Raw genomic sequence first — 27,536 nt, 5'->3', positions numbered from 1 at the left:
ATTCGAACATAATAGCAATCTTATTTTTTTTTCACATGTAGTATAGAAATTTGTAATAAGATACGTAATGCGGTTATAATAAAATATTATTATAATAAATTTTCGTATAATTAAAATTAATATGTATTTATTTTTTAGAAAATATAAGGGAAGCGGCGCATCCACTGCTTCCAATGACGGCACGCCACTGTACAATACATCCATGTAAAGGGATCACTGGAAAGCTCATTAAATTCTGATGTACAGTAAAAAACTAACTTAAAATTCGGTTTTTTTCATGTGTTACTATAGATTATATCTTCCTTACTAACTCCCAAACCCCTTAATCGATCTGGACAAAATTTCGCCTACTTTCACTTCAGTACTCTACAGGAAACATGAACTACCATAAAACTCGGAATCTTTATTCTTTCTCTTTGATTCTATGTCAAACTCCGAAACAGTTTGAGAAATCTTGACGAATTTTGCATTGTCTTACAATACTACAAAAAAATATATACGATATTTTAAAACTTCGACCCCACTCTTCCTGTTGATTTCATTCCCATTATATTGCCAGTCTTTGACTGATTTTCATCAACTTTTAGATTTTTACTGTCAGCCACCATGCAGGAAACTATGCTACTCTATAACGATAACAACTAAATTTCTCCCCTAGTTTCAGGGAATGCTGGACATTCTTTGCTAGTTTATTAATATAATGTAATAAAATGTGAAACATATGGTATTCTATAAAAATATTAAGAAAATCTACAAAGGGATATGCCAATTTTTGACCATTTATTGTACTTTATTTCTCATTANACATATAGAGTGTAATTGCCGCGATGCACCCTCTCGTGAACTTCTCAAAATAGTGTTAACTGAAGAGTTAAATTTATATACAAATTTAAAAGTATACCTGAAAGTGTATCGAACCCATACTACTACAAATAAAGAATTTCTTTAATCCATTGTAATTTACTTGAGGAATAATTGAGATTTTACTACGTAGATCCCGAAGACCAATATTTTTAGTGTCAATTCCGTCCACGATTATCATTCCTGTTGGCTCTGTCATACGGAATAAACTAGCAATTATAGAACTCTTTCCGGCTCCCGTTCGTCCAACAATTCCTATCTACAATCGAACATAAAAATAAAACATTGCTCAAAAGAATTATGAGGAATAAATGTTTTAATTAACTAACTTTTTCTCCTGGCTTAATAAGAAAAGATAAATTATTTAAAACAATACTTCTGTCATTCGAATATTTTAACGAAACATTTTTAAATTCAATTTCTCCTTTTTGAGGCCAATCAGCAGGAGGTTGTTTGTCAGGAGAAGATTCGTAAGCTGCTTCAGATTTCAATTTGCTATAATTCAGTATACGTGCAACGGAATTCATCTGAAAAATAGTGAGATCTTAATTAACAATTATTAGAAATTCGCTATGAGATTTTTATTTATTTTAAACTTTAAGACAAAAATTGTGAAGTTAAATTTAAACACCATCATTTGGTATGTCAGAATTGTCATTATTTCCAACTACTCATTGTTTTCAGTTATTTCAAGTTCAGTTTCCCATTTTCTTTCATTTTTGTAAACTTTCCTTCTAACAAAAATATTTTATCTTTCTTCTCAATTTTAATTTATTGTAATTTAATTTTTGTTTATGTATAATAAGTATTATGTGTCAAACTTATTCGTATGGCATAATTGTACACGAACAATGTTAGCAAATTCAAATCTATCTGTCAGTATACAAAGCTATCACTTTGTTAGAGTCACGTAAATTGTATTCTTATATAGATTATTATTNAAATACTATTTGCTGTGTATTGATCTGTTAACATTACTTTTTAACATGAAGATTTGTATATATCTATACTTGATTTTTTAATCATATTAATTCTATTTATTTGAACAATTTTCAGTAAAGAATAGATTCACTTTCTCATGTTGAAATACTGTTTGCTGTTTGTGTATTGATATTTTAAGTTTAGTTTCTAAGATGAAGAATTGTATACATTTATATATATTAACTGCGTCAAACTTTTAAACATTAAGCGCATACAACTTTCATATATTAAATGCATTAAACATGCCTCAGGAATTTGTAATGCTGCTGAAACGCCCACTAGGGGGCGTCCCGGGCTACTAGTTCAATATAAATGGAAGCAAAATATTATATGGAATTGAACGAAAATGAAAATTTGCTTGATAATTCAACTACGCTTGTTGGAGAACAATAAAAACACTACACTCAACAAGCCACCAATAAAACTCAACTGCCTAACCTATAACCAAAGTCTTTTTTTAATTTGTTTTTAAAAAAAAGCGCTTGACAAACTTGCCTTGCATGCCGAAGTTGCCCCGGTCTCCCCTAAATACTTACTTGATAATCTGTTTCAGATAAATGATGAGTACCCCAATGAAAATACAAAATTAACATTAATTCATAATTTATTATAAGCCCAATCTTGCTTCCCGCATCAACTAAACATAAGAGAAAGTTAAAATTCACATATATTACACGATATAGAAATTTCGATACTTTCACTTACTTGAAGGCATTGTAATACATAAAACTACAATAGTGGCAATAATATTTAGAAAACATATAGTTTGACCATAGGCGCAATTCCATCGATTTAATGCCACGTAAATGAACCATGTTGCAGTGTGCTTATCCTGGTATTTGTTAAAAGTTGATTTAAATTTATTTTTAACATTAAATGCTCTGATTGTTGTAAGTCCGTAAAGGGATGCACTCAGATGTGACAATACTGGGCTTCTCGCTGTTAAAACAAAGTAATTATACAGTATATCTGAAATCATTTTCTGCAGGAATATATTTAATACTCTAATACAACATAGAAAGTTTTCCTATTCAGAGCATTTTATTCAAGTTGTTGCAGAGCCAGGATGTTATATTTTTCACTGACTTTGTCATTTTTTTAATAAGAGATTAAAATGTCGTTTGAATAATGTTCTTCGTTATTTATTTTTTTTTTTTTGTTTCATGCATCTTCTGTGAATTGCCATATAAAAAAAGATTTCGAACTAATTTTTTTGCAAAATCTTTTTTCAACAACATTTGCATATTCTGATGCGTTTTTCTGTCAATTACATTTATTATTTAAAGTAACAAAGTTCTCTGAATTGAAAAACTGTAATAATAGCCAAACTGTATTTAATATACTTACATTTTCCTTCCAGATATTTTATGCTTTTCAAAACACGGGAATGGATCGTCCATAGAAGATAAAATGACATTAAATGTATGAACTTTACTATGAGTAGATAAGGGCAAATAATTCCTTCGATAACAAATATTCCAATTACTAAACTAAATGACTGGAAAAAATATAATAAATTGGTATATTGGAACTGAATTTTCTATTTAGGCTATACGTTAAATTATCAATTATATTTACAAGTAAATCAAAGTTAATCTAACAAGACAAATTTCTCTGTAATAAATCGACTTTGAATTTGTTTTGTACAAATAAAAAAAAACACTTGCTGATTAATCAGAATAAAGAAAATATTGATTTTCAATAAAGTTATTAAGTTATTGGTTGACAAAAATGTGACTGGAAAATTGCCTAAAAGTGTCGATTTTTATATCAGTTTCACATTTTTTTAACTAAATCTTTACTAACGTATAAAGAGAAAATGTTTCTTGTTTGTTTTCTACAGATAATCTTGCAATCTACTAAACCGGTTAAAAAAATTTTTTTTCGCTATTGGAATGCTTATACCTTGCACAAGAATGCCTATATACTATGTTCATCACAAAAGTATCTACGAAAATGTTTTTACTGCGGCATCTGTTTTCCATTGTGGTTTGTCTGCTACGTTCAAGATTAATTTCCTTTGCCACCTAATAGACTTTTTAAACTTATTAACTTATATTTTCTGTTCAGGTTTTTTATCGTGCAGTTCGGGTACTTGTGTTTGGTTTTTACCGATTTCGTTGTTACTTTCTTATAACAACACACTTATATTCTCAGATACAGCTATGTACAGCCAATTTACTTCCTGTCAATGAGAATGAACTTTTGTATAATAAGAAGCAAAAATTAGTAATATTTGCCATATATAATTAGTCACTTTTATAACCACTTCAAAAAGAGTTTTTGAAAAACAAAACCAAAATGACTTCTGAATCANTTTTCTCCGTTGCGTGTCGCTTCGCGTTGAATTTTCGTCGATGTTAAGCCTAACAAAGACTATTGTATCGTTAAAAATTATTTTTTTATTTTGTACAAACTAAATAAATATATTGAAAAATAAAAAAATAATAAAAAAATTACACTTCAGACGTTAATTTAGTATCAAAAACGTAAAATATTTGAGTAACCCAAGACATAGCCAAAGATTGAAGCGCCACAGCACTGGCGAAAAATTTAAATTTGCCGACTGGAATTCTTTCGGATGATTGACGTTTTGGATGATTGACTTTCGGAAAATCGGCGCTCTACTGTAGTTATGTCTAGTAAAGAAAAGTCATTTTTTATTGTTACATAATTCTTTTTTTCATGTGAATTTTTTTTCGCGATAGTTTTTGGCTAGTTTTGGCAATATCCGCAAAATTCTTTTGTGGATATATCTGTCCTTCATCACTGCCACACGTCTGCCCTTGACAGATATATCTGTCAGTCACTGCTGCGTAGTTAAGTTATCATATGCTGCCAAATGCTCTTTTAATTGAAGCAAGTACAAAGTTTACCTGTCTGGATCAGTTAGATATACCAATCACCTCTTCTGTTCCTAACAAGTGCAAGTGTGAGAATCTTGAGAGATAAGATATTAATTAGCTGTGAAAGTAAAATACACGGTTGTGCAAGAAAAAAATCATACAAATTTTCATTCTCATGTGATAGTGGAAGGGAAATGAAAATAACAATTTTTTTCAGTATATGGACTTTCGAAGGAGAGATCTAATCTCACGCGTTAATAAGACTGCTGCTATGCGACACCGCTTAGGCATACTGTTACATGGGAAAGACTTACCCCCGAATTGGATGGGATTGGAATATACAAAGTGGTAAAATGTAAGTCTCGAGGCATCAAAGAGTGTGGACTGTAGCTCGTCTGTCAACCCTTTTGTCTCACAACTCTCGTCTGTCTCTCTTCTGAAACCCATCTCCATCAAGTATCTCCCAGATACGAGAAGACAACTGTCTACTTGACAAGAGGTATTCCACCCGGATTTATGTAAACTCTCTCTCTCTGTAAATTAGAGTTTAAGCAGCTACAGGTTCCATATAGTCATATTCCTTTGGATGTATTGTTAGATAAGGATGTCGATTTTATCCACATGTAAATACCTATTTAGTTATAATATTATCCTTGTTTTGTTTAAACGGGTTTCGAATTAACTTCTGTCTACAGTCGGTCACCTATGGACTTATCCACAACTCCTCCCACTCGAACGTCAACCCCTCCTTATCGAACAATCTTAAATAGTAAAAATTGATAATCGCGAATTATTAATATCCTAACTGATGTCAGGAGCCTCACATCACAAAGATCTTGCGATTTTGTGACACTTTAGTACTATAATCATCGTATTCATCAACGCAAGTTAAACAGAGAGTTGACAAACTCCAGTTTAGATGTAACTCGAAGTCAGATTACGAGTTATTCTATTTCATATTTAGATAAAAATATAACTCTAGAGTTTAGCTACTCTAGAGTTAATGTGTTAAAACAATCCTGCATTCGAGATTAAACAAGTAATCTTTTGTAAGCAGAGTCTTGATTGGTTGAAAGCAAACATGTGTAGAAATTGCAGAAAGTGAAATGAAAAATAATGCACGCCGAACTGAAATGTTCTTGTGGCATAGAGCCAACATCAGTTGTTCCATCGTATAACGGCGACATCGTATAATTTTTCAATGATGTAGAAACTAAATTGTGACCAATTCGTTCTAGTATGTTTCTTATTCTCTCTTTTGGCAAATGATCTGGACATAGAAAGTCGTAATTGTCCAATTGTTCAAGCTCATTTTTTCTTGGAGAAATAAACCGTAGACTTCTTCGTTCCATACGATCTAGATTTTTCAGATTTTCTAGCATCTCGGCTTTGTCCGCGTTGAATGTCGCCATTTTTCCTTGAAATAGAATGCTTCGCACTGGCGTCAAACCTACAGTTGTTGTCTACTCGCCGATTTTCTAGAGTTAGAGATAGAGTTAGGGTTATTGTGTTTGATTCGAGATTCGAAGTTGGTGAATACCAATTAACCAATAACTCAAGAGATAACCCTAACTCTAACTCTAACTCTAACTCGCATTGGTGAATACAGTGGTAAGAAGCATCCACTGACAAAGTGAGCAGGCCTGACTGCCGGACGCTGCACATTGGTGATAAAAGCCTATTACTGTTGCTTCTCACACAAGGATTGCCTTTTTTTCCGGATTTGTGTTAATTTCTTCTCGATACGACAAAGTCGAATGATCTCTTAGTATTCCACTGCAATCGTTTTACCTATGTTTTCTCTCCCCTTTTTCTTCTGCAGAAGAAAGCTGATTTATTTCTCTTTTTCATCACATCCATTATGTTTTTCCTCTTTCTGTCATTGTTACAACATTTAACATACTAGTTCTAGACTCAAGACATTGATTATTTTTTATTTCTATATGGATGTAATTGCTTTAGTCATATTTGCTTGTTATAAGAAAGCCTTCATCTATTTTTCACTGTGATCAGGCAGAGACCCTGCGCGTTTCTTCCAGGCTATGCCGTAGCATGGCTATTTTTTTAATGGTTGCTTAATTATATGGGATGCCGAAGGTATGACAAGGTCGTACTTCTTTTGCTCGGCAACAGTTTAGTGAAAACTGCCCACTTGTCAGTGGGTGGCTTGTTTATGCTTGCTATCCCAAAGGGTCGGGATTCTTTTTGTCAGCTTGAGTGGAGAAAGTGCGAGGAGTCGTCGGTAAGGCATAAGCAATAAACGAGCAAAGGGCACCATTTAACAAGAAAATCAAAGATTTATTGACTAACAGAAAGGACGTTTACAATTACGACAATCGACATAACTTCGAGCTCTCCTAACTTTCGAGTAAAAGTTTAACGGGCCGAGAGAGCGTTTACATGCTTGATATCATACCTCTTGATTATTCCCACAGAGGTTCATATCAGTCCTTGATGTCATGGTGCACAATTTTATAAAAATCGCGACTCAAATTCTTAGACCACACTTAATAAAGATAGCTCGACAATATCGCACCTCAGTATAGTTCGGCTTGTGAGAGACTCCTCTGAAGGGGAGAAGCGGCTTTTATAGCTTCGTGGTTGGAAAATATGTCATGTGATGACCTGTTGTGGGACGTAAAGATTATTGGAGCCGGTTAAAGATGTTCTCGGGATCAAAATAAAGTGACGAAATCGGACGTTACTTGTAAACTTTAAGTCTTGCAGTATGAGAATGAGTGCCTAGAATGTTTACATTTAAAAAGAAGGGTTATAAAATTTTCCTAGCGATGTTATTTTTTTCTCTTCTCGAATCTTTAGGCAATAGGAAAGGAAATAATTAGGGAAGCATCGATAAAAATTCCGATCTCACAATTATATACCAAACGTAATTCATAAATTTCAAATTTTCAACATTGTGCAAGACATTCTTAGCATTTGAAGCGTAGGCGTATTACAAAATGTTGATTGGCGACGTTGCAAAATGCTTACAGCAGAGCTTCACTCGTCTGAATTGATGCATGTCGAAATGACAGTGCACCAATGTGGTATCTAATTTCAAACTCGATCTAGTCATGCATAATTTACAATAAAACGGCATTGTTTTCTTTACTTTATTCAGATTGATCTATTCTATTTTGTATCATGTTTTTATATGTTTCTAGTGAATTACATCGAAGATTGCCATGTTGATTTTATTAATATTATGCTAATCGTTGCAGTTAATTCATTAATCAAACAGCCAGCACTGTACTCTCAAAAGAGATGAAAAATATGAAACGATATTTAGGCAATTTTGCCATTAATTTTTCATTTTTGATTTTTAAATTATAATTAGAAAATATAACGTCTGCTGAAAAGAAGCTTTGTCCCAAAATGCTGAAATGTAGAGCATACAGAATTATGTTACATTAAAAGTGTTTTACCTGAAACTTGTATGATTCATTTTCCTTGGAATAACAAGTCTAATTACACAAGAACGTTTAAACTTGTTAAACACATTTTATGTTATGTCCAGGTACATTTTAACATCGAGCAAAAGCATAAATTTTAACTGATAAGCTGATGTTTCACATTGCAATCACTTACACATCTGAGTTTATCAATTACTAATTTATAGTAATTATCAAACACAGCATAATATTTTTACATTTGTTCACAATTTACTAATGAAGTATTTGTTGATTTCTAAAAACAATTTATTTCATATTTAATTTCAGGTTACAAGAGGAAAGAAGCTACACTCAAATTGCAGGACAAACGACGAACTTTACTTCAAAAATACTGACTATTAACAACACCAGAAATGAAAAGTTTTATAAAGCTCGTGAATTGAATATTTACATTTATTTTGGATTCATATCAGCAATAATATTAACGGCAATCTCATCTATCTCATTATTATACAAACTCTTTGTTTCTGCCTCAATAAAACTCCACAACAATATGTTTCGTTGTATTATTCGTACTCCAATTTCTTTCCTGGATAACAATCCCATTGGTAAGTGATATACTGTATATATATTTGTTTGCTTATTAAGTTAATGATTATTTAATGAAATTTAGAAATTATATACAGGGTGTTTATAATTAAAACACCTTGTATTTCCACTTTGAAATGGCCATAAAATGAAAACCACTGGACAGAATGTTATCAAACTTGATAATAGTGTACAGGACGTCATGAGATTTTATTTCCCGCGAAAAAAATAGTTCAAAAACTCACCACCAACGGGAAATCGCGCTATCTGCAATATTGTTAAACGAAATAACACACTAAAACATCGTTGAAAATGTTTTTAATCTGTTTTAATACCAGGTGTATCATATGATTTTACATCTATGCTTAATATATTTTCAAGATTTATAGAAAATCTAAAACAACAAAAAAATAATTGATGTCGATTTTGAGGCACACGACTATCAAACAGCATAACCAACTTACAATTTTTGTGACAACTCAGGATATATTTTTTTCTTCTTAATTGAAGTTTTTAGACTATTTACAAAAAATTAAATTTTTCAAGTCTATCTTTATACACCACCACAGAAGTAACAGTTTTAAAAAATTGCTTTTGAAGAAAAACTTCTAATGAAGAAAACACTTCTAAAACAGGTAAAAATTGGTAGAAAGTCCACAAAGTTAAAAAAAAATCAAGTGCCAGTTTTTTCTTTTAGGTTCTGACACTTTTTACATTAAAACCATAATGAATTCTTCATACCATATTATTTTATCCACTTTTAAACTGCTTCTAGCCCTCTAGTGGTAGTTACGAGAAATCCACATTATTTGCATATAGTTACAATTTTTGTGATAACTCAGAATATATTTTTTCTTCTTAATTGAAGTTTTTAGACTATTTACAAAAAATTAAATTTTTTGTAAAAAGCAAAAGCAATTTTTTAAAACTGTTACTTCTGTGGTGGTGTATAAGGGATTTAAAAGATAGACTCGAAAAATTTAATTTTTTGTAAATAGTCTAAAAACTTTAATTAAGAAGCATAACCAACATTTTACCCCGTGATGTTTCTGACCATTATCCTGGAAGTGAAACTACACCTACAAGCTAATTTTAATTCGAAATTTTGCACGTGTTTAAATACAACAACAACAAAGCTTCTACAATGATTAATGAGCAGACACATTTTTCAATACCAATTTATTTTGTAAAAAATTATTACTATCTTCACATTTTTCAAAGAATTCTGCAGGACCTCTGATGTAACAAAATTATCAATTTGTTTTTTCATTACTGTATATGCACGTATTTTGTTTTTACTGTGAAAATCGGCATTATATATTAATTTAATTTCTGCAACAACTTTTTACATTTCTGAGTCCTTATGTATTCGGTAAAAATATCAAAAATGTTTTTTATTGTCACATTAAACAGAAAGTTCAAAAAATAAATTGAAAATAAGAGTGTAATAATGCAAAATTTCAATATTTCGCATTTTCACTTTTACATTTACGAACATACGGGTCATACATTTCTGTAGAAACAGTAAAGTAGCGTTCATTAATCGTAGGAAATTAATCGTGATGAACGTGATGAACAACATTTTGTCTCCTGTCATTAGAAATTACCTGTGTAATGTTCTCCATTCATGAAGTTCTAGCAATCGATGAAGTGAATTTTTATCTTTTTATAAAACGTATAAATCGGTTTTTGACTGATATTTGTTTACCATGATGAAACTCTTTGCATATTTAAATTTTGGTATTACCTACATATATAATACTGGAAGAAATTCGTTTTCTTGTCATTTATTTTCCTATTATTTAGTTTTTCTACAGAAATGCTATTTCTAATTTTGTAAAACTTTTAAAAATCTTGTGAGTATACTTTTTTAGCTCACGTGAAATATGGAGTCATTGCAATCTTCCCCACATTGCTTAGTTGTAACTACTTTTCTAGCTTTCACAACTTTATTTTTCTTACTGTATATATTTAAGTCGCTACTTCTTTGTTTTCTCTCGGACGTCATTCTTCGATGCGCTCGGATCTGACACTTTTTTACTACTCTTCGATTTTTTATTGTCCTCCTTACCATTCTCGTCGTTTTCATAATCATGTTTTGTTTCTGTTCTTTTTTAATCGAACGTATTTGGACATATAACTTCTGGAAACTTCGTCTTCCTTCTGTAGCAGCTGCTCCTACCTCATGTTGTAAGCATTGTTACTGATCTCATTGATATTTGTCAGTAAAAGTTGCAAACAACGGTGCCGAAGCAGGTTCCTTTATGAAACCTTCACATACCAAAATTGTACTACAAGTTTAAAGTGTATAAAAAAAATTAATTTTGTCAGTTTCGTGAAGTAATCAATGGTGCATAGTCTGGTAATCAGTGGTTGTATAAATTCATAATTATAGTGAAAACGTCACGGAGATTATTAAATAATAGTTACCAACAACACTTATTATTGTTTCACAATAATAACTGTTGTTGGTAACTATCACTTAATAATCTCCATGGATAATAAAGAGATTTCGCATCAAATCTAAGTAAAATACCTCCTTTAATGTAGACCGTTGTCTTTTGGTAGTTGATTATGCGTCAGCATAGAGGTTGGTGAGTTTCTCAATGGAGACAATCTTAGGAGAAGAGAAAGATGAAATTCGGTCAACTAGCTCTAAGGTTGAAGTCCGCTAATTTATAGGGAAGTGTCTGCCCAAGACGGGTTTGTTAACATATTATATCCTTAGATTACCGCAATCGGAGGTTAAGATTCTTATTATGTGACAGGATACACTGATGAGTCAAGCTACCAGATGTTCGACAAAAATTGCAATAACATCTCTTGCAAAGGAAAATTTATTTCTTTTTTTTCAGAAAAGTGACAAAATGTGTTGTTTTTAATGCAAAAATAATATTTTGGTTTTTAAATTATTAAATAAAAGTATTTCCTGTCTCAAGAATCTCATGCTGTAGTTTACAGAAGCTCAAATACAAAAACATATTAAACACTTACATTTTGTAGACAAACAAAGTATGACAAAAATATACAGAAATCATTTTTACCCTTAGCAGAAGTCAGTCTTATTGCAAGCAATCAATAAGGCACTGTATATTTTGTTAAAAGAATTAAAATTAGCACCGACGGGCTGGGTAAATATAATTCTTTATGATATTAGATTAAAAGAGCATCTAATTACTTGGCTGGCATATGGAATACAGTATGGTACATTACAAAAATAACAACTCAGATGTGATATGTCTATTTTTGTATATGTCAGTGAAAACCTGACTTTATATAATTTGCTCTTATTAATGTCGTATGCATGTTAACAACGTTGATATAATATACACATACCTGTGATTAAGCATGTTGCATTGAGTGATCTACGAACAAAGATAGATTACTATTTCTGAAAACACAGATAGTGTTAATTTACATATATATATAAGATTACAGAATATATATATATATTCTGTAATCTTATATATATATGTAAATTAACACTATCTGTGTTTTCAGAAATAGTAATCTATCTTTGTTCGTAGATCACTCAATGCAACATGCTTAATCACAGGTATGTGTATATTATATCAACGTTGTTAACATGCATACGACATTAATAAGAGCAAATTATATAAAGTCAGGTTTTCACTGACATATACAAAAATAGACATATCACATCTGAGTTGTTATTTTTGTAATGTACCATACTGTATTCCATATGCCAGCCAAGTAATTAGATGCTCTTTTAATCTAATATCATAAAGAATTATATTTACCCAGCCCGTCGGTGCTAATTTTAATTCTTTTAACAAAATATACAGTGCCTTATTGATTGCTTGCAATAAGACTGACTTCTGCTAAGGGTAAAAATGATTTCTGTATATTTTTGTCATACTTTGTTTGTCTACAAAATGTAAGTGTTTAATATGTTTTTGTATTTGAGCTTCTGTAAACTACAGCATGAGATTCTTGAGACAGGAAATACTTTTATTTAATAATTTAAAAACCAAAATATTATTTTTGCATTAAAAACAACACATTTTGTCACTTTTCTGAAAAAAAAGAAATAAATTTTCCTTTGCAAGAGATGTTATTGCAATTTTTGTCGAACATCTGGTAGCTTGACTCATCAGTGTATCCTGTCACATAATAAGAATCTTAACCTCCGATTGCGGTAATCTAAGGATATAATATGTTAACAAACCCGTCTTGGGCAGACACTTCCCTATAAATTAGCGGACTTCAACCTTAGAGCTAGTTGACCGAATTTCATCTTTCTCTTCTCCTAAGATTGTCTCCATTGAGAAACTCACCAACCTCTATGCTGACGCATAATCAACTACCAAAAGACAACGGTCTACATTAAAGGAGGTATTTTACTTAGATTTGATGCGAAATCTCTTTATTATCCATGGAGATTATTAAGTGATAGTTACCAACAACAGTTATTATTGTGAAACAATAATAAGTGTTGTTGGTAACTATTATTTAATAATCTCCGTGACGTTTTCACTATAATTATGAATTTATACAACCACTGATTACCAGACTATGCACCATTGATTACTTCACGAAACTGACAAAATTAATTTTTTTTATACACTTTAAACTTGTAGTACAATTTTGGTATGTGAAGGTTTCATAAAGGAACCTGCTTCGGCACCGTTGTTTGCAACTTTTACTGACAAATATCAATGAGATCAGTAACAATGCTTACAACATGAGGTAGGAGCAGCTGCTACAGAAGGAAGACGAAGTTTCCAGAAGTTATATGTCCAAATACGTTCGATTAAAAAAGAACAGAAACAAAACATGATTATGAAAACGACGAGAATGGTAAGGAGGACAATAAAAAATCGAAGAGTAGTAAAAAAGTGTCAGATCCGAGCGCATCGAAGAATGACGTCCGAGAGAAAACAAAGAAGTAGCGACTTAAATATATACAGTAAGAAAAATAAAGTTGTGAAAGCTAGAAAAGTAGTTACAACTAAGCAATGTGGGGAAGATTGCAATGACTCCATATTTCACGTGAGCTAAAAAAGTATACTCACAAGATTTTTAAAAGTTTTACAAAATTAGAAATAGCATTTCTGTAGAAAAACTAAATAATAGGAAAATAAATGACAAGAAAACGAATTTCTTCCAGTATTATATATGTAGGTAATACCAAAATTTAAATATGCAAAGAGTTTCATCATGGTAAACAAATATCAGTCAAAAACCGATTTATACGTTTTATAAAAAGATAAAAATTCACTTCATCGATTGCTAGAACTTCATGAATGGAGAACATTACACAGGTAATTTCTAATGACAGGAGACAAAATGTTGTTCATCACGTTCATCACGATTAATTTCCTACGATTAATGAACGCTACTTTACTGTTTCTACAGAAATGTATGACCCGTATGTTCGTAAATGTAAAAGTGAAAATGCGAAATATTGAAATTTTGCATTATTACACTCTTATTTTCAATTTATTTTTTGAACTTTCTGTTTAATGTGACAATAAAAAACATTTTTGATATTTTTACCGAATACATAAGGACTCAGAAATGTAAAAAGTTGTTGCAGAAATTAAATTAATATATAATGCCGATTTTCACAGTAAAAACAAAATACGTGCATATACAGTAATGAAAAAACAAATTGATAATTTTGTTACATCAGAGGTCCTGCAGAATTCTTTGAAAAATGTGAAGATAGTAATAATTTTTTACAAAATAAATTGGTATTGAAAAATGTGTCTGCTCATTAATCATTGTAGAAGCTTTGTTGTTGTTGTATTTAAACACGTGCAAAATTTCGAATTAAAATTAGCTTGTAGGTGTAGTTTCACTTCCAGGATAATGGTCAGAAACATCACGGGGTAAAATGTTGGTTATGCTTCTTAATTAAAGTTTTTAGACTATTTACAAAAAATTAAATTTTTCGAGTCTATCTTTTAAATCCCTTATACACCACCACAGAAGTAACAGTTTTAAAAAATTGCTTTTGCTTTTTACAAAAAATTTAATTTTTTGTAAATAGTCTAAAAACTTCAATTAAGAAGAAAAAATATATTCTGAGTTATCACAAAAATTGTAACTATATGCAAATAATGTGGATTTCTCGTAACTACCACTAGAGGGCTAGAAGCAGTTTAAAAGTGGATAAAATAATATGGTATGAAGAATTCATTATGGTTTTAATGTAAAAAGTGTCAGAACCTAAAAGAAAAAACTGGCACTTGATTTTTTTTTAACTTTGTGGACTTTCTACCAATTTTTACCTGTTTTAGAAGTGTTTTCTTCATTAGAAGTTTTTCTTCAAAAGCAATTTTTTAAAACTGTTACTTCTGTGGTGGTGTATAAAGATAGACTTGAAAAATTTAATTTTTTGTAAATAGTCTAAAAACTTCAATTAAGAAGAAAAAAATATATCCTGAGTTGTCACAAAAATTGTAAGTTGGTTATGCTGTTTGATAGTCGTGTGCCTCAAAATCGACATCAATTATTTTTTTGTTGTTTTAGATTTTCTATAAATCTTGAAAATATATTAAGCATAGATGTAAAATCATATGATACACCTGGTATTAAAACAGATTAAAAACATTTTCAACGATGTTTTAGTGTGTTATTTCGTTTAACAATATTGCAGATAGCGCGATTTCCCGTTGGTGGTGAGTTTTTGAACTATTTTTTTCGCGGGAAATAAAATCTCATGACGTCCTGTACACTATTATCAAGTTTGATAACATTCTGTCCAGTGGTTTTCATTTTATGGCCATTTCAAAGTGGAAATACAAGGTGTTTTAATTATAAACACCCTGTATATAATTTCTAAATTTCATTAAATAATCATTAACTTAATAAGCAAACAAATATATATACAGTATATCACTTACCAATGGGATTGTTATCCAGGAAAGAAATTGGAGTACGAATAATACAACGAAACATATTGTTGTGGAGTTTTATTGAGGCAGAAACAAAGAGTTTGTATAATAATGAGATAGATGAGATTGCCGTTAATATTATTGCTGATATGAATCCAAAATAGATGTAAATATTCAATTCACGAGCTTTATAAAACTTTTCATTTCTGGTGTTGTTAATAGTCAGTATTTTTGAAGTAAAGTTCGTCGTTTGTCCTGCAATTTGAGTGTAGCTTCTTTCCTCTTGTAACCTGAAATTAAATATGAAATAAATTGTTTTTAAAAATCTACAAATACTTCATAAGTAAATAGAAACAAATGTAAAAGTATTATGCTTTGTTTGATAATTATTATAAATTATAATTGACAAATTCAGATGTGTAAGTGATTGCAATGTGAAACATCAGCTTATCAGTTAAAATTTATGCTTTTGCTCGATGTTAAAATGTACCTGGACATAACATAAAATGTGTNTTTAGTTGAATATCGAACACCCTATCACACTCCCAACTCATAAATAATAGTTTTTAATTTTTATTATAATTTTAATATCGCGAGTTAGAGAGCGAATAATTACTCTATCTGGTATCAGTCCTGACTACACTAAGATTTTACTATCTTTAGTCTAAAATTTTATATTACAAGCCATCCATTGACAAAATGAGTGGTCTTACTGACCTGTAATCGACAACTCTTTGTGAGAACCAAATTTCTCACAAAGATAATATTAAACTTTTGTTTCTAGAAAACGATATATATCTACAACAATTTAAAAATATACAGTGATTAAAAATGACAATAATTTAATTAATTTAAATAGCGAAATATTAATAAATGACATTTAGAATGATGTCATATATAAGAATAAAGGTATGTTAGGCGATGCAAGATAATTGTTACTGTAATTTAGAAAAGTCCAAATTATTTGTTTAGCATCTGTTGCAGATTGTACCATAACTGAAGAGGGATTGGCGAGAATTCCGGTCCGAAATGAATTTAAATAAAACATTTGGGAATTATTTGTCTTCTGAGAAATTGTTGAACTGAGGTGAGCGCCTGATTCGACGCACATGACATTTCGATTTATTTGCCCAAAAAATTTTTTTTAGTGGTTATAAAAGTAAACTTTTGTAAGTAAGGCTATAGTATTTATAGGTGCTCATTGTTTTAGTATTAATTCGACCGTATCATTAATTAAGAATAAGAATTAGTCTTATGTGATGAGATATCTATTTACATAAATTGAGTTCTTCCGGTTACTTTTCGGGAATCCACATATGTGAGTACAGAGATGTATTTCATAACAATTCCGACATTCTTTGAAACATTTTAGCCTGAAAGAATGTCAGAACTATTATACCATACCAGTGGCATGCCGTGACATTTGATGATAGGGAAGCTGTGTTTCTGTAAGAAGCCGACTTCCAGGGGAAATCAGTCAATGATGGTCCAGGTTCCATTCGTATTCGTTTGATCGATAAGCCAGTAAAAACAGTAGACTTCTCTAAATGTATTTTTTAATTAATAGATTATCTAACGCACTTAATAAATAAGCGAGTTCAATATAATTAACTCTGTTATATTAGATTTAATAGATTCTCCACGCCCTCCATATGCCAATTCTTGCTTCGATAACATCTACTAATTAAAATATAATATATCTATTAGCTGTAACTATCTCGTTATAATTTTCAATATTTATTTTATATTGTGTACTAATGTTAAATTCTATTCTATTTTGATTTCCAAATTGCTTCAATTTTACGAGAGAATCGACCCGAGATTTACGATTTTTGTGTGTTTTGCCAGCTTTACTGAAATTATTCAAATCGTCAAAGCCAATCTCATTCCACACGCTAATTTTATTTGAAAATAATAGGCAAGGCCGACAAAACAANACAACTTTATTTTTCTTACTGTATATATTTAAGTCGCTACTTCTTTGTTTTCTCTCGGACGTCATTCTTCGATGCGCTCGGATCTGACACTTTTTTACTACTCTTCGATTTTTTATTGTCCTCCTTACCATTCTCGTCGTTTTCATAATCATGTTTTGTTTCTGTTCTTTTTTAATCGAACGTATTTGGACATATAACTTCTGGAAACTTCGTCTTCCTTCTGTAGCAGCTGCTCCTACCTCATGTTGTAAGCATTGTTACTGATCTCATTGATATTTGTCAGTAAAAGTTGCAAACAACGGTGCCGAAGCAGGTTCCTTTATGAAACCTTCACATACCAAAATTGTACTACAAGTTTAAAGTGTATAAAAAAAATTAATTTTGTCAGTTTCGTGAAGTAATCAATGGTGCATAGTCTGGTAATCAGTGGTTGTATAAATTCATAATTATAGTGAAAACGTCACGGAGATTATTAAATAATAGTTACCAACAACACTTATTATTGTTTCACAATAATAACTGTTGTTGGTAACTATCACTTAATAATCTCCATGGATAATAAAGAGATTTCGCATCAAATCTAAGTAAAATACCTCCTTTAATGTAGACCGTTGTCTTTTGGTAGTTGATTATGCGTCAGCATAGAGGTTGGTGAGTTTCTCAATGGAGACAATCTTAGGAGAAGAGAAAGATGAAATTCGGTCAACTAGCTCTAAGGTTGAAGTCCGCTAATTTATAGGGAAGTGTCTGCCCAAGACGGGTTTGTTAACATATTATATCCTTAGATTACCGCAATCGGAGGTTAAGATTCTTATTATGTGACAGGATACACTGATGAGTCAAGCTACCAGATGTTCGACAAAAATTGCAATAACATCTCTTGCAAAGGAAAATTTATTTCTTTTTTTTCAGAAAAGTGACAAAATGTGTTGTTTTTAATGCAAAAATAATATTTTGGTTTTTAAATTATTAAATAAAAGTATTTCCTGTCTCAAGAATCTCATGCTGTAGTTTACAGAAGCTCAAATACAAAAACATATTAAACACTTACATTTTGTAGACAAACAAAGTATGACAAAAATATACAGAAATCATTTTTACCCTTAGCAGAAGTCAGTCTTATTGCAAGCAATCAATAAGGCACTGTATATTTTGTTAAAAGAATTAAAATTAGCACCGACGGGCTGGGTAAATATAATTCTTTATGATATTAGATTAAAAGAGCATCTAATTACTTGGCTGGCATATGGAATACAGTATGGTACATTACAAAAATAACAACTCAGATGTGATATGTCTATTTTTGTATATGTCAGTGAAAACCTGACTTTATATAATTTGCTCTTATTAATGTCGTATGCATGTTAACAACGTTGATATAATATACACATACCTGTGATTAAGCATGTTGCATTGAGTGATCTACGAACAAAGATAGATTACTATTTCTGAAAACACAGATAGTGTTAATTTACATATATATATAAGATTACAGAATATATATATATATTCTGTAATCTTATATATATATGTAAATTAACACTATCTGTGTTTTCAGAAATAGTAATCTATCTTTGTTCGTAGATCACTCAATGCAACATGCTTAATCACAGGTATGTGTATATTATATCAACGTTGTTAACATGCATACGACATTAATAAGAGCAAATTATATAAAGTCAGGTTTTCACTGACATATACAAAAATAGACATATCACATCTGAGTTGTTATTTTTGTAATGTACCATACTGTATTCCATATGCCAGCCAAGTAATTAGATGCTCTTTTAATCTAATATCATAAAGAATTATATTTACCCAGCCCGTCGGTGCTAATTTTAATTCTTTTAACAAAATATACAGTGCCTTATTGATTGCTTGCAATAAGACTGACTTCTGCTAAGGGTAAAAATGATTTCTGTATATTTTTGTCATACTTTGTTTGTCTACAAAATGTAAGTGTTTAATATGTTTTTGTATTTGAGCTTCTGTAAACTACAGCATGAGATTCTTGAGACAGGAAATACTTTTATTTAATAATTTAAAAACCAAAATATTATTTTTGCATTAAAAACAACACATTTTGTCACTTTTCTGAAAAAAAAGAAATAAATTTTCCTTTGCAAGAGATGTTATTGCAATTTTTGTCGAACATCTGGTAGCTTGACTCATCAGTGTATCCTGTCACATAATAAGAATCTTAACCTCCGATTGCGGTAATCTAAGGATATAATATGTTAACAAACCCGTCTTGGGCAGACACTTCCCTATAAATTAGCGGACTTCAACCTTAGAGCTAGTTGACCGAATTTCATCTTTCTCTTCTCCTAAGATTGTCTCCATTGAGAAACTCACCAACCTCTATGCTGACGCATAATCAACTACCAAAAGACAACGGTCTACATTAAAGGAGGTATTTTACTTAGATTTGATGCGAAATCTCTTTATTATCCATGGAGATTATTAAGTGATAGTTACCAACAACAGTTATTATTGTGAAACAATAATAAGTGTTGTTGGTAACTATTATTTAATAATCTCCGTGACGTTTTCACTATAATTATGAATTTATACAACCACTGATTACCAGACTATGCACCATTGATTACTTCACGAAACTGACAAAATTAATTTTTTTTATACACTTTAAACTTGTAGTACAATTTTGGTATGTGAAGGTTTCATAAAGGAACCTGCTTCGGCACCGTTGTTTGCAACTTTTACTGACAAATATCAATGAGATCAGTAACAATGCTTACAACATGAGGTAGGAGCAGCTGCTACAGAAGGAAGACGAAGTTTCCAGAAGTTATATGTCCAAATACGTTCGATTAAAAAAGAACAGAAACAAAACATGATTATGAAAACGACGAGAATGGTAAGGAGGACAATAAAAAATCGAAGAGTAGTAAAAAAGTGTCAGATCCGAGCGCATCGAAGAATGACGTCCGAGAGAAAACAAAGAAGTAGCGACTTAAATATATACAGTAAGAAAAATAAAGTTGTGAAAGCTAGAAAAGTAGTTACAACTAAGCAATGTGGGGAAGATTGCAATGACTCCATATTTCACGTGAGCTAAAAAAGTATACTCACAAGATTTTTAAAAGTTTTACAAAATTAGAAATAGCATTTCTGTAGAAAAACTAAATAATAGGAAAATAAATGACAAGAAAACGAATTTCTTCCAGTATTATATATGTAGGTAATACCAAAATTTAAATATGCAAAGAGTTTCATCATGGTAAACAAATATCAGTCAAAAACCGATTTATACGTTTTATAAAAAGATAAAAATTCACTTCATCGATTGCTAGAACTTCATGAATGGAGAACATTACACAGGTAATTTCTAATGACAGGAGACAAAATGTTGTTCATCACGTTCATCACGATTAATTTCCTACGATTAATGAACGCTACTTTACTGTTTCTACAGAAATGTATGACCCGTATGTTCGTAAATGTAAAAGTGAAAATGCGAAATATTGAAATTTTGCATTATTACACTCTTATTTTCAATTTATTTTTTGAACTTTCTGTTTAATGTGACAATAAAAAACATTTTTGATATTTTTACCGAATACATAAGGACTCAGAAATGTAAAAAGTTGTTGCAGAAATTAAATTAATATATAATGCCGATTTTCACAGTAAAAACAAAATACGTGCATATACAGTAATGAAAAAACAAATTGATAATTTTGTTACATCAGAGGTCCTGCAGAATTCTTTGAAAAATGTGAAGATAGTAATAATTTTTTACAAAATAAATTGGTATTGAAAAATGTGTCTGCTCATTAATCATTGTAGAAGCTTTGTTGTTGTTGTATTTAAACACGTGCAAAATTTCGAATTAAAATTAGCTTGTAGGTGTAGTTTCACTTCCAGGATAATGGTCAGAAACATCACGGGGTAAAATGTTGGTTATGCTTCTTAATTAAAGTTTTTAGACTATTTACAAAAAATTAAATTTTTCGAGTCTATCTTTTAAATCCCTTATACACCACCACAGAAGTAACAGTTTTAAAAAATTGCTTTTGCTTTTTACAAAAAATTTAATTTTTTGTAAATAGTCTAAAAACTTCAATTAAGAAGAAAAAATATATTCTGAGTTATCACAAAAATTGTAACTATATGCAAATAATGTGGATTTCTCGTAACTACCACTAGAGGGCTAGAAGCAGTTTAAAAGTGGATAAAATAATATGGTATGAAGAATTCATTATGGTTTTAATGTAAAAAGTGTCAGAACCTAAAAGAAAAAACTGGCACTTGATTTTTTTTTAACTTTGTGGACTTTCTACCAATTTTTACCTGTTTTAGAAGTGTTTTCTTCATTAGAAGTTTTTCTTCAAAAGCAATTTTTTAAAACTGTTACTTCTGTGGTGGTGTATAAAGATAGACTTGAAAAATTTAATTTTTTGTAAATAGTCTAAAAACTTCAATTAAGAAGAAAAAAATATATCCTGAGTTGTCACAAAAATTGTAAGTTGGTTATGCTGTTTGATAGTCGTGTGCCTCAAAATCGACATCAATTATTTTTTTGTTGTTTTAGATTTTCTATAAATCTTGAAAATATATTAAGCATAGATGTAAAATCATATGATACACCTGGTATTAAAACAGATTAAAAACATTTTCAACGATGTTTTAGTGTGTTATTTCGTTTAACAATATTGCAGATAGCGCGATTTCCCGTTGGTGGTGAGTTTTTGAACTATTTTTTTCGCGGGAAATAAAATCTCATGACGTCCTGTACACTATTATCAAGTTTGATAACATTCTGTCCAGTGGTTTTCATTTTATGGCCATTTCAAAGTGGAAATACAAGGTGTTTTAATTATAAACACCCTGTATATAATTTCTAAATTTCATTAAATAATCATTAACTTAATAAGCAAACAAATATATATACAGTATATCACTTACCAATGGGATTGTTATCCAGGAAAGAAATTGGAGTACGAATAATACAACGAAACATATTGTTGTGGAGTTTTATTGAGGCAGAAACAAAGAGTTTGTATAATAATGAGATAGATGAGATTGCCGTTAATATTATTGCTGATATGAATCCAAAATAAATGTAAATATTCAATTCACGAGCTTTATAAAACTTTTCATTTCTGGTGTTGTTAATAGTCAGTATTTTTGAAGTAAAGTTCGTCGTTTGTCCTGCAATTTGAGTGTAGCTTCTTTCCTCTTGTAACCTGAAATTAAATATGAAATAAATTGTTTTTAGAAATCAACAAATACTTCATTAGTAAATTGTGAACAAATGTAAAAATATTATGCTGTGTTTGATAATTACTATAAATTAGTAATTGATAAACTCAGATGTGTAAGTGATTGCAATGTGAAACATCAGCTTATCAGTTAAAATTTATGCTTTTGCTCGATGTTAAAATGTACCTGGACATAACATAAAATGTGTTTAACAAGTTTAAACGTTCTTGTGTAATTAGACTTGTTATTCCAAGGAAAATGAATCATACAAGTTTCAGGTAAAACACTTTTAATGTAACATAATTCTGTATGCTCTACATTTCAGCATTTTGGGACAAAGCTTCTTTTCAGCAGACGTTATATTTTCTAATTATAATTTAAAAATCAAAAATGAAAAATTAATGGCAAAATTGCCTAAATATCGTTTCATATTTTTCATCTCTTTTGAGAGTACAGTGCTGGCTGTTTGATTAATGAATTAACTGCAACGATTAGCATAATATTAATAAAATCAACATGGCAATCTTCGATGTAATTCACTAGAAACATATAAAAACATGATACAAAATAGAATAGATCAATCTGAATAAAGTAAAGAAAACAATGCCGTTTTATTGTAAATTATGCATGACTAGATCGAGTTTGAAATTAGATACCACATTGGTGCACTGTCATTTCGACATGCATCAATTCAGACGAGTGAAGCTCTGCTGTAAGCATTTTGCAACGTCGCCAATCAACATTTTGTAATACGCCTACGCTTCAAATGCTAAGAATGTCTTGCACAATGTTGAAAATTTGAAATTTATGAATTACGTTTGGTATATAATTGTGAGATCGGAATTTTTATCGATGCTTCCCTAATTATTTCCTTTCCTATTGCCTAAAGATTCGAGAAGAGAAAAAAATAACATCGCTAGGAAAATTTTATAACCCTTCTTTTTAAATGTAAACATTCTAGGCACTCATTCTCATACTGCAAGACTTAAAGTTTACAAGTAACGTCCGATTTCGTCACTTTATTTTGATCCCGAGAACATCTTTAACCGGCTCCAATAATCTTTACGTCCCACAACAGGTCATCACATGACATATTTTCCAACCACGAAGCTATAAAAGCCGCTTCTCCCCTTCAGAGGAGTCTCTCACAAGCCGAACTATACTGAGGTGCGATATTGTCGAGCTATCTTTATTAAGTGTGGTCTAAGAATTTGAGTCGCGATTTTTATAAAATTGTGCACCATGACATCAAGGACTGATATGAACCTCTGTGGGAATAATCAAGAGGTATGATATCAAGCATGTAAACGCTCTCTCGGCCCGTTAAACTTTTACTCGAAAGTTAGGAGAGCTCGAAGTTATGTCGATTGTCGTAATTGTAAACGTCCTTTCTGTTAGTCAATAAATCTTTGATTTTCTTGTTAAATGGTGCCCTTTGCTCGTTTATTGCTTATGCCTTACCGACGACTCCTCGCACTTTCTCCACTCAAGCTGACAAAAAGAATCCCGACCCTTTGGGATAGCAAGCATAAACAAGCCACCCACTGACAAGTGGGCAGTTTTCACTAAACTGTTGCCGAGCAAAAGAAGTACGACCTTGTCATACCTTCGGCATCCCATATAATTAAGCAACCATTAAAAAAATAGCCATGCTACGGCATAGCCTGGAAGAAACGCGCAGGGTCTCTGCCTGATCACAGTGAAAAATAGATGAAGGCTTTCTTATAACAAGCAAATATGACTAAAGCAATTACATCCATATAGAAATAAAAAATAATCAATGTCTTGAGTCTAGAACTAGTATGTTAAATGTTGTAACAATGACAGAAAGAGGAAAAACATAATGGATGTGATGAAAAAGAGAAATAAATCAGCTTTCTTCTGCAGAAGAAAAAGGGGAGAGAAAACATAGGTAAAACGATTGCAGTGGAATACTAAGAGATCATTCGACTTTGTCGTATCGAGAAGAAATTAACACAAATCCGGAAAAAAAGGCAATCCTTGTGTGAGAAGCAACAGTAATAGGCTTTTATCACCAATGTGCAGCGTCCGGCAGTCAGGCCTGCTCACTTTGTCAGTGGATGCTTCTTACCACTGTATTCACCAATGCGAGTTAGAGTTAGAGTTAGAGTTAGGGTTATCTCTTGAGTTATTGGTTAATTGGTATTCACCAACTTCGAATCTCGAATCAAACACAATAACCCTAACTCTATCTCTAACTCTAGAAAATCGGCGAGTAGACAACAACTGTAGGTTTGACGCCAGTGCGAAGCATTCTATTTCAAGGAAAAATGGCGACATTCAACGCGGACAAAGCCGAGATGCTAGAAAATCTGAAAAATCTAGATCGTATGGAACGAAGAAGTCTACGGTTTATTTCTCCAAGAAAAAATGAGCTTGAACAATTGGACAATTACGACTTTCTATGTCCAGATCATTTGCCAAAAGAGAGAATAAGAAACATACTAGAACGAATTGGTCACAATTTAGTTTCTACATCATTGAAAAATTATACGATGTCGCCGTTATACGATGGAACAACTGATGTTGGCTCTATGCCACAAGAACATTTCAGTTCGGCGTGCATTATTTTTCATTTCACTTTCTGCAATTTCTACACATGTTTGCTTTCAACCAATCAAGACTCTGCTTACAAAAGATTACTTGTTTAATCTCGAATGCAGGATTGTTTTAACACATTAACTCTAGAGTAGCTAAACTCTAGAGTTATATTTTTATCTAAATATGAAATAGAATAACTCGTAATCTGACTTCGAGTTACATCTAAACTGGAGTTTGTCAACTCTCTGTTTAACTTGCGTTGATGAATACGATGATTATAGTACTAAAGTGTCACAAAATCGCAAGATCTTTGTGATGTGAGGCTCCTGACATCAGTTAGGATATTAATAATTCGCGATTATCAATTTTTACTATTTAAGATTGTTCGATAAGGAGGGGTTGACGTTCGAGTGGGAGGAGTTGTGGATAAGTCCATAGGTGACCGACTGTAGACAGAAGTTAATTCGAAACCCGTTTAAACAAAACAAGGATAATATTATAACTAAATAGGTATTTACATGTGGATAAAATCGACATCCTTATCTAACAATACATCCAAAGGAATATGACTATATGGAACCTGTAGCTGCTTAAACTCTAATTTACAGAGAGAGAGAGTTTACATAAATCCGGGTGGAATACCTCTTGTCAAGTAGACAGTTGTCTTCTCGTATCTGGGAGATACTTGATGGAGATGGGTTTCAGAAGAGAGACAGACGAGAGTTGTGAGACAAAAGGGTTGACAGACGAGCTACAGTCCACACTCTTTGATGCCTCGAGACTTACATTTTACCACTTTGTATATTCCAATCCCATCCAATTCGGGGGTAAGTCTTTCCCATGTAACAGTATGCCTAAGCGGTGTCGCATAGCAGCAGTCTTATTAACGCGTGAGATTAGATCTCTCCTTCGAAAGTCCATATACTGAAAAAAATTGTTATTTTCATTTCCCTTCCACTATCACATGAGAATGAAAATTTGTATGATTTTTTTCTTGCACAACCGTGTATTTTACTTTCACAGCTAATTAATATCTTATCTCTCAAGATTCTCACACTTGCACTTGTTAGGAACAGAAGAGGTGATTGGTATATCTAACTGATCCAGACAGGTAAACTTTGTACTTGCTTCAATTAAAAGAGCATTTGGCAGCATATGATAACTTAACTACGCAGCAGTGACTGACAGATATATCTGTCAAGGGCAGACGTGTGGCAGTGATGAAGGACAGATATATCCACAAAAGAATTTTGCGGATATTGCCAAAACTAGCCAAAAACTATCGCGAAAAAAAATTCACATGAAAAAAAGAATTATGTAACAATAAAAAATGACTTTTCTTTACTAGACATAACTACAGTAGAGCGCCGATTTTCCGAAAGTCAATCATCCAAAACGTCAATCATCCGAAAGAATTCCAGTCGGCAAATTTAAATTTTTCGCCAGTGCTGTGGCGCTTCAATCTTTGGCTATGTCTTGGGTTACTCAAATATTTTACGTTTTTGATACTAAATTAACGTCTGAAGTGTAATTTTTTTATTATTTTTTTATTTTTCAATATATTTATTTAGTTTGTACAAAATAAAAAAATAATTTTTAACGATACAATAGTCTTTGTTAGGCTTAACATCGACGAAAATTCAACGCGAAGCGACACGCAACGGAGAAAAATTTTCGACATCGGATACGTTAAACTATTTTTTCGTACGTAAATCAGTTATCCGCACAACCCCAGTCCCCAATTGATTCGGAAAATCGACGCTCTACTGTATTTATAAAATCTTTTTCTGAAACGGTAATGAGAAAAAACGCGTGGGAAAATACTTAAAAAACATCCCACACTTATTCTCCACTACATAGGAATAGCACCATACCTGACTAGCCACTGCAACAAGAATAAAAATAGCACCTTTTAGATATGCTTTTCATTATTCTGTTACAAATGTACAAATTATAAAAAATAAAAAGTTTTTATTAATTTTATGCATATATTACTTAATTATTTTTTATACTTGTGTGTGACAGGTTTCAATTTTATATATTACAAATAATTTTAAGCCTAAAAAATTAATTATTTTTTAAAATTAAATCATAACAATATTTTAAAATATTCTAAAGGTGATAATAAGTAGTGCACAGCACATCAATAGATGAATAAATAAATCAGGATTTACAGGCAACAGTGGCATTGAAATGCGTTTATTCGAGACAATGGTGAATGCACATTCACCATTGTCTCGACATTCACCATTTTTTTATTGTATATAAATGACACTATTA

At 31.2% G+C, this 27,536-nt stretch overlaps 1 protein-coding gene across 1 annotated transcript in view; it reads right to left on the bottom strand.

Annotated features, from left to right (window-relative positions):
* LOC111640908 (multidrug resistance-associated protein 4-like) overlaps positions 1–27,536 on the bottom strand; it is an 89,729-nt gene that overhangs the window by 17,908 nt on the left and 44,285 nt on the right. Inside the window, exons 16-21 of the mRNA XM_023387002.1 lie at positions 22,586–22,678; positions 15,541–15,821; positions 2,548–2,781; positions 2,379–2,479; positions 1,191–1,388; positions 965–1,120 (exon numbers count right to left, since the gene is read on the bottom strand). Coding sequence (XP_023242770.1) covers positions 965–1,120; positions 1,191–1,388; positions 2,379–2,479; positions 2,548–2,781; positions 15,541–15,821; positions 22,586–22,678 — 1,063 coding nt within the window. The remainder of the gene's footprint in view (positions 1–964; positions 1,121–1,190; positions 1,389–2,378; positions 2,480–2,547; positions 2,782–15,540; positions 15,822–22,585; positions 22,679–27,536) is intronic.

The sequence above is a fragment of the Centruroides sculpturatus genome, unplaced genomic scaffold (genome assembly GCF_000671375.1).
Source record: "Centruroides sculpturatus isolate CEXI.00-Female unplaced genomic scaffold, Cexi_2.0 scaffold1225, whole genome shotgun sequence".
Lineage (NCBI taxonomy): Eukaryota > Metazoa > Arthropoda > Arachnida > Scorpiones > Buthidae > Centruroides > Centruroides sculpturatus.
Note: the sequence above shows the minus strand (reverse complement) of the source record. Positions and strands in the feature narration are given on the sequence as shown.